The 9,355-nt window shown below is 40.8% G+C and overlaps 1 protein-coding gene across 1 annotated transcript; it reads left to right on the forward strand.

Annotated features, from left to right (window-relative positions):
• The first annotated feature begins 263 nt into the window (after positions 1-263).
• Positions 264-9,092, forward strand: LOC143886037 (endochitinase-like). The gene is made up of 4 exons (XM_077390033.1): positions 264-284; positions 1,082-1,163; positions 8,626-8,782; positions 8,870-9,092. Exons 1-4 carry the CDS (start codon positions 264-266, stop codon positions 9,090-9,092), a joined length of 483 nt encoding a protein of 160 aa, XP_077246148.1.
• The last annotated feature ends 263 nt before the right edge of the window (positions 9,093-9,355 follow it).

Genomic DNA, 9,355 nt, shown 5'->3' on the forward strand with positions numbered 1-9,355 from the left:
TGGGGCCCCCCTTTTATTCAATATTATTCACCATTTCAAAAAAAAAAAAAAAGTTCAATAGGGCCCACTTTGTTCGAAGATCCAAACCACTCATTTGTTGGGCCCCGGTGCAAATATCATTTCCCATAAAAGCATATAACTAGGATGATCCTAACTCTTCAATCTGTTATACGGTGTCCTCAGTATAGAGATCAAAGAGTTAGGATCATCCTATGAAGATTATTTTATAGGAAAGGCATGTTTGCATTGGGCCCAGCAAATGGATGGTTTGGATTTTGAATAAGGTGGGCCCAAGTATTTATTAAAAAAAAGTCATATTTGGTCTTCGCATGTAGGTGGATGTATTTTTTTTTAAATACAGTTGGGCCTAGGTGTTCAAAGATAATGCTCAGTTGTGTTCCCCCAAAAATCATCTTCATAGCTAGGATGATGCTAAATCTTCAGTTTGTTATATGGTGCCTTCAATTTTCTTTGTAGCATGAGCTTTTATAATGAATGTGAATGATTTTTTTTTTACATTAAGGCCACGTTTGGATACCAGCAAGATTTAGATTTAGATTTAGTTGATATTTTTAACTGGATCAGATCCTTAGATTTCCAAATCAGCTACAACAGTGTAAAAAATTCAGATTTTCAAATCTTTTCTGCGAGACATTATTTCAAAATCAATATTTGTGGCAACTTCCGTCACCATCACTGCTCCTCGACGTTGCTCCGGCAGCAGCGAGACATCCCTCCCTCTCTCTCTCTCTCTCTCTCTCTCTTCCTCTCTCTCTTAAAACATGATCATGAAGATGATTGATGTGTTTTGTATCCAAAACTCAAATCCGAATCAAAATACAAATGCATGAGGTATCCAAACGGGCCCTAAAAGCAATTTGAATTGAAATTTGTGTATTTATAATAATTTATCGATTATGATATAACAATCCTTCTTTGCCCCCTCAGGAGCGAATTTCTGGCTCCGCCCCAGTTCGGACGGTTCTCTTGCTAGTATATATATAATTCAAAAGAACAAAATGCTCTCGTGCGTGTGCTAATGTGGATAGCAATGTTAGACAGCGACCGTACTTATGTTTAGGTTGTACAGACACATGGGGACGTTGACACACGTAAAAGGGAGATTGCAGCTTTCTTCGCTCACACATCCCATGAAACTAATGGTAGGTTTCTAATACCATCCTAGATGGTATTGTGAAAAAAATAAAAATTGAAGAACTGAAAGAATGAGAAATAGCCAGGGCTGGGGCCTCCTTACTTCAAAAAGTTTCATTCACTCCATTCCTCAATAGTAATGATAAAAGATATCTAACTAATAACTAGTTAGAATAAAGATAACTAAGATAAGGATAAAGATAACTATAATGTAAGCTAACAAAACAGCTAATTAGCATGTGAATGGATAGAGCCACGTGGAGAGAGCATGCTGGAAAGTAGAGTAATATCAGTGTCCCTATTTAGTCTGTCCAATGTCGATGGTTTAGTTCATAATCTTCTAGCTCGAGCTCACAAACTGTTAGGGCCAGGTGTGTATTCGGTTAAAACCGAACCGAAAAAAATGAAAAGTTGAAACCGAATATATTTCGGTTACCCAAAATTGGAACCGAAACCGAATAGGTGAGGAACCGAACCGAAAACCGAAAACCGAAATCACTGAAAATCATCAGATTGGGTATTTCTTCTTACTGAAAATCAAAGTGGGTTTGATGGGGGTGAATGGAGAAGAAGAGATGGTTTGGTGCAGATTAAAATCAGTGGTGGAGATGGAGGGTAGGGAATATGGCGGCTGTGGAGGATTTTGCCAGATTCTGGCTAGAGTTCCTGGAGAAGGTGGTTGCAAAAGTGGCTGAAAAATGGAGATGAAGATATAGGCTAGCTAGGGTCAGATTCTTATGGCGTGGTGGGAAAATGTGCAGAAAAGGTGGGGGTCGTGCGGATTTGCAAGGGGTAGTGGTGGTGGCACTCGGGTGGAGACGAAGGTGGCTCTGATTCAATGGGATTTGGAGAAGATGGAGATGGATTAATGGTGGAGGTGGCTGATTAATGGAGATGGGGTTAAGGTGATAGTGGCCGGAGACGGTCGGATCCCTTGCTTCTCCTTCTCTCAAACCTGGCAAAATCAGAGGACGATTGATAGAGATGTTGCAATTTGGGGGTTTCTGAAATCATTGCCCTACAATTGATGAGAAATGAAAGCTTGGATGCAATTTTGTTGAAATTTCACCCAAATAACTTTATTAAAAATTTGTAATTGAGGATTGTAATGGAGGTACAAGTTACGTGGGTTGTCATAACTTTGTTGGAGAATGTGAAGTCCAGCCCATGCTTTTGAAGAAATGGTATTAGTGCTCAAAAGCTGCCAAAAGGCAAAACCATTTTTAATTTCACTAATAACAAATGAGAAAAGACCAAAGAGGACAAACAAAAGAGCAAATGGAATCTTAGCAAAAGCCACTATACGGTTAATCGGATAGAACCGATTTTTTTTAACAAACACCGAAGCCGAAACCAAAAACCGAAATTAGTACAAATTGTTTACCGAAACCGAACCGAATCATCAAAAAATCGAACCGAAATAACCGACCAAATTCGGTTCGGTCGGTTATTTCGGTTTTAACCGTATAGTGAACAACCCTACAAATTGTTCTCCATATATATATATATATATATATATATATATATATATATATATATATATATATATATATATGAGGAAAGTGAAGCTACACCACCGGTGTAGCTAACTTAGCTACACCGCCCGCTTAAAATACAATGGGCCCACATTGTTTTGGTGATCCAAACCATTCATTTGATTGGCCCTCACATAGATAGGGTGTCCACCAAAAATCAGCTCCATAGGATCATCCTAACCCTTCAAACTATGGAGGCAAAAATGGACAAATTTGTGAAGGTTTTTACACGTTCATTTTTGCCTCCACAAATCGTAGGGTTGGGATGATGCTATGGAGCTGATTTTTGGTGGACACCCTATCTATGTGAGGGCCAATCAAATGAATTCTTTGGATCACCAAAACAATGTGGGCCCATTGTATTTTAAGCCGGCGGTGTAGCTAAGTTAGCTACACCGGTGGTGTAGCTTCATTTTCCTCTCTCTCTCTCTCTCTCTCTCTCTATATATATATATATATATATATATATATGAGAAAAGTGTTCCTGCGGAGCTGCTCAGATAGCTTATTTGAGTAGCTGCTTCAAAAACTCATGTGGCCCCACATTTTTGGGATGATCCAAAGCATTCATTTGGAAGGCCCTTCCATGGATAGGGTGTGTACCAAAAATGACCCATTTAGGATCATCCTAACCCTGCCATTTGTGGAGGGAAAAATGGTCAGAAACAGTGTCTGTCCATTTTCCCCTCCACCTTTGATTGGGTTAGGATGATCATATGGGGATGATTTTTGGTACACACCCTATCCATGGAAGGGCCTTTCAAATGAATGCTTTGGATCACCCAAAAAATTTGGGCCACATGAGTTTTTGAAGCAGCTGCTCAGACAAGCTATCTGAGCAGCTGCGAAGGAACACTACTCTCTCACTCTCTCTCACTCTCTCTCTCTCTCTCTCTCTCTCTATATATATATATATATATATATATATATAGAGGAAAGTTTTTCTAGTCGGCCGACTAGAGAACCTTCTCTAGTCTGCCGACCAAAACACAGTGGGCCCATGTTGTTTGGATGATCCAAAGCATTCATTTGATGGGCCCTGGCATAGATAGGGTGTGCCTAAAAAATCAGCTCCATAGGTTCATCCTAGCCCTTTGATTTGTGGAGGTTAAAAATGGACGGTGGAGGTTAAAAACACGGTGAGCCCACGTTGTTTTGATGATCCAAAGCATTCATTTGATGGGCCCTGACATAGATAGGATGTGCCTAAAAAATCATCTCCATAGGATCATCCTAACCCTTCGATTTATGGAGGTTAAAATGGACGCTTATAAACTCCACAAATCTGTCCATTTTTAACCTCCACAAATCAAAGGGTTAGGATGATCCTATGCAGCTGATTTTTTGGGCACACCCTATCTATGCTAGGGCCTATGAAATGAATGTTTTGGATTATCCAAATAATGTGGGACCACTGTGTTTTTTGGTCGGCGGACGGTCGACTAGAAAAACTTTCCTCATATATATATATATATATATATATATATATATATATGTGTGTGTGTGTGTGTGTGTGTGTGTGTGTGTGTGTGTGTGTGTGTGAGAGAGAGAGAGAAAACGGTTTCTACACACTTGTGTAGATAAGTTATCCATACACTAGCTTAAAATACAGTGGGGGCCGACATTGTTTGGGTGATCCAAACCATTCATTTGAAAGGCCCTCACATAGATAGGGTGTCCACAAAAAGTCAGATCCATAGGATCATCCCAACCCTATGATTTGTGGGGGCAAAATGGACGTGTATAAACCTTCACAAATTAGTCCATTTTTTGCCTCCACAGTTCGAATGGTTAGGATGATCCTATGGATTTATTTTTTTGTGGACACCCTATCTGTGTGAGGGCATTTCAAATGAATGGTTTGGATCACCCAAACAATGTGGGCCCCCACTATATTTTAAGCTAATGTGTAGATAACTTATCTACACTTGTGTGTAGAAACCGTTTTCTCATATATATATACTAGTAAAAAACCCCTTGTGATGGAACACAACATAAATAGGTTGTGACCGTAAAATCATTCCATAGGCTGATCCTAGCCCTCCAATCTATAGAGGTTTCCATAATTGTGGTTCCTCTTAAGGTGCCCGGAATTCGTCAATATTTTTACAGGTGTCCTGCATACATAATATCAAACTTTCCGTAATTTGACCCTCACATAGTGAATAAGGAAAAGTAGTTTTTTCGTCAACGTTATGGGTGCAACTCAGGTCGGGTTGGGTCAGGTTGAGGCCAACCCAAGGAACCCATTTTTCCAACCTAACTTGACCCAACCCGATTTGCAACCCGGCTGGGTTCAACCCGACCCAACCCGATTTCCAATTCGGGTCGGGTTGACCCGATTTGATATGGTACCAATTGTTGACCACCTCAACTCAAGCCGGGTTGTTTTGGATTTTGAGAACCAATAGTGAGTCACCAATAATCAGTTTTTAACTCACAATTGGTTCTCATAATCCAAAACAAACAGGGACTAACAATTAACTAAGGGAGATGTTATCCGCACTACTATATTTTGATGATCACACTCCTCACTTTGTTAAAGTACGGTATGGCCCGCACCATAGGATTATCCAAACCGTCCATTGTAGACTGTGGAGACTATTTCATTGTTGAAAAAGAAAAACATATATACAGAACTTCTTCATATGGAACCCAAATTCGGGTTTGGGTCGGGTCGGGTTGCCCGACCAACCCGATTTCCAATTCGGGTTGATTTTTCCCAACCCAACCCAAGCCAACCCGATTTGCGAAAAAGTTTAACCGGACCCAACTCAAATTCGCTAATGTCCTCACTACCATATTTTATAATGGCACTACTCACCGAATTTTGATGATCTCACTCCTCACTTTATTAAAATGTACGGTATGGCCCGTACCATAGGATGATCCAAACTGTCCATTAGATGGGCCACTGCCTAAATAGGTTGTGCACCAAAAATAATTTCCATAGGTTGATCATATCCCTCCGATCTATAGAGGGTTATAGGTTGATCCAAACCGTCCATGTGATGGAACACAACATCAATCAGTTGTGCCCGTAAAATCATTTCCATAGGCTGATCCTAGCCCTCCAATCGATAGAGGTTACCATAACTGTTGTTCCACTTCAGGTGCCCGACATGCGTAATATAACGTAGTTTTTTCGTCATTGTTATATGTCTATACCTCTTCTTGGTAGTTTTTTTCCATAATTGTCATAGACAGTTACCCTGTGTCGGTACTTTTTGTATGAAATTGACGACTGTACCCTCAAATAATTTCTCATAGATATAGATGTTAGATAGCAGCAAAGGGGTTAATGGTAAAAGAGTAATGGTGACGTGTAAATATGAGATAAGAAGAAAAGAAATTTCTTTTTCCTCCCGCTATATATATATATATATATATATATATATACACACACACACACACACACACACAGAGAGAGAGAGAGAGAGAGAGAGAGAGAGATGTTTCTAAGCACGTGCTTAGGGAGCTCCCTAAGCACAAGTGGCTTAAAAAGCCACCAATTGGTCGCTTTTTGTGGACCCCGCAGAGGTGGACCCGCCATACGACCAATCAGTGGCTTTTAAGCCACTTGTGCTTAGGGAGCTCCCTAAGCAGGTGCTTAGAAACACTTTTCTCACACACACACACACACACACACATATATATATATATATATATATATATATATATATATATATATATATATATAGTGTGCGGTCGAGGGCCCAAACACATGGGTCCCACATTTTTTGTGCGGTCTCTTATATGCGGTCGAGGGTCCAAACACATGGGTCCCACATTTTCTGTGCGGTCCCTTTTATGCGGTCGAGGGCCCAAACACATGGGTCCCACATTTTTTGTGCGGTCAACTGCATATAAGGTTATATGCGGTCGAGGTCCCAAACACATGGGTCCCACATTTTTTGTGCGGTCGACCACATATAAGGTTATATGGGTCGAGGGCCCAAACACATGGGTCCCACATTTTTTGTTGCGATCAAAACCATTCATTTGCAAGGCCCATCATTGATAGGGTGTGTACAAAAAATCAGCTCCATTGGATCATCCTAACCCCTCCAAAAGTGGAGGGCAAAAATGGGCAGATTTGTGGCAAACGGTGTCTGTCCATTTTGCTCTCCACTTTTGGATGGGTTAAGATGATCCTATGGAGCTGATTTTTTTGTACACACCCTATCTACGTAAGGGCCTTGCAAATAAATGCTTTGGATTATCCTAACAATGTGGGCCCACATCAGTTTTGAGCCCTCAACCGCACCTAAGCTTGGTGCGGTCGAGCGCACAATCTTATTCCTTTATATATATATATATATATATATATATATAGAGAGAGAGAGAGAGAGAGAGAGAGAGAAGGTACTCCCTAGAGTCGATAACTTATCTACTCCCTACCTTAAAATAACAGTTGGGGCTACATTGTTTGGGTGATCCAAAGCATTCATTTGATGGGCCCTCACATAGATAGGGTGTGCCCAAAAAATCAGCTCGATAGGATCATCCTAACCCTATGAACTGTGGAGGCAAAAATGGACGTGTATAAACCTGCACAAATCTGTCCATTTTTTGCCCCCACAGTTCATAGGGTTAGGATGATCCTATCTAGTTAATTTTTTGGGCACACCCTCTCTATGTGAAGGCGCATCAAATGAATGCTTTGGATCACCCAAACAATGTGGCCCCAACTGTTATTTTAAGGTAGGGAGTAGAGAACTTATCTACTCCAGGGAGTACCTTCTCTTTCCTCATATATATATATATATATATATATATATATATATATATATATATATATATATATATATATATATATATATATATATATGAGGAAATGAAGTATGTGCAACTGCACAGATAAGATATATGTGCATGGCTGCACAAACCATAGTGGGGGTCACAGTGTCTGTCCATTTCCCCCTCCAACTTTGATTGGGTTAGGATGATCCTATAGGGCTGATTTTTTTTACACACCCTATCCATGGAAGGGCCTTCCAAATGAATGCTTTGGATCCCCCAAAAAATGTGGCCCTCACTATGGTTTGTGCAGCCATGCACATATAGCTTATCTGTGCAGCTGCAAATACTTCATTTCCTCTATTATATATGTATAGATACATATACATTTCCTCTATTATATATGTATAGATAACATTGACGGAGCTTCAAAAGGCAACCCGGGTGAATCGGGGGGTGGAGGAGTAATCAGAGACCATAATGCAAAAAATCATCCTCGCATTTTCCCTATACTACGAGATTGGATCCAACATGGTGGCAGAAACTCGAGCACTCTTGGATGGGCTTAGATGTTGCTCGGCATTTAAAGTGCCCAAGATAATAGTTGAATCGGATAGTAAAGTTTTAATTGACCTCATCCTTAGCAAAGGCCAAATCCCCTGGGCCATCCAATACCTCTGGAAAGAGATTCAAGTTCTTCTCGCTATCCTCTCCCCTAGCCTCCACCACCAATATCGAGAAGGCAATTTTGTAGCTGATTCCCTCGCCAATTTCGGATGCTCCTCCAAGAACAACCTCTTCTACTCGTCCTGGGCAAATATGCCTCGCCATTCCAAAGGGGCTGCTAGATGTGATGCTGCCGGCCTCCCTAACATCAGACCTACCACCAAGGTATGCAGAAGACTCCACTGAGATCTGTGCTCCCTATAATTTGGTGCCTCGGGCTGCCGCCCGTCCCCCCTAGCCCATTTTTGGTTATTTGGTTGCTAGCATTTTCTATTTGTAATCCTTCAGGCTAGTTGGCTCTGCCTCCTTTGTATTGACTGACACTTTTTATATATTCTTGGCGGTCCGCCCCGGGGCTGTTCAATTTCCGGGTTTAAAAAAAAATGTATATGTATATATGCGTGTTAGTTTTTCAACTTAATGTGGATCTACTGTGATTAATTAATGATTCATTAATTGATGTATTCAGGTAAGTGGGCAACTGCACTAGGCGACCAATATTCATGGGGATATTGCTTCGTTCAAGAACAAGGCAAGAATCCAGTAGATTACTGCGTTGCAAGTGCAGAATTTCCATGCGCTTATGGTAAAAAATACCACGGCCGAGGTCCCATTCAAATCTCATAGTAAGTTCTTTTTCCATGCATTTTTTCTGCTGTTTCTAGATTTAGCTTTCTAGAGGACTATCTTGACTTGGATTTTGTTGCTTGCAGCAACTACGACTATGGCCCAGCTAGAAAAGCCATTGGGGCGAACCTTCTCACCAACCCTAATCTAGTTTCCACAGATGCTACCGTTTCATTTAAGACAGCCATATGGTATTGGATGACCTCTAAATCACAAAAACCTTCCTGCCATGATGCCATCACAGGCCGATGGACACCATCCAATGAAGATAAGACCGAGGGTCGCCTTCCCGGATTCGGTGTTTCTTAGGCAACACATCTATCTACTAGGAAAAATGAGGACCTGGATCTTGATTTTGCTCTCCTTAGCCTCTTTGTTAGGTTTCTTTGCAGACCAATGTGGAAGCCCACCTGGGGGAGCTCTGTGCCCGAGGGGGCTCTGTTGCAACGAAAATGGTTCTGTTGACTTTTTATGTGAAAAAAGTCTTTTTGTAATTCAAACTTACAATGGGGTGTTTTTAGTCATTATATGTATGCTATTGGGCTTCCCTCCAAAAAGACTAAAGTGATGAG

The sequence above is a fragment of the Tasmannia lanceolata genome, unplaced genomic scaffold, assembly GCF_043159265.1.
Source record: "Tasmannia lanceolata isolate RefF3 unplaced genomic scaffold, GAP_Taslan_0.1 ptg000011l, whole genome shotgun sequence".
In the NCBI taxonomy this organism is placed as follows: domain Eukaryota; kingdom Viridiplantae; phylum Streptophyta; class Magnoliopsida; order Canellales; family Winteraceae; genus Tasmannia; species Tasmannia lanceolata.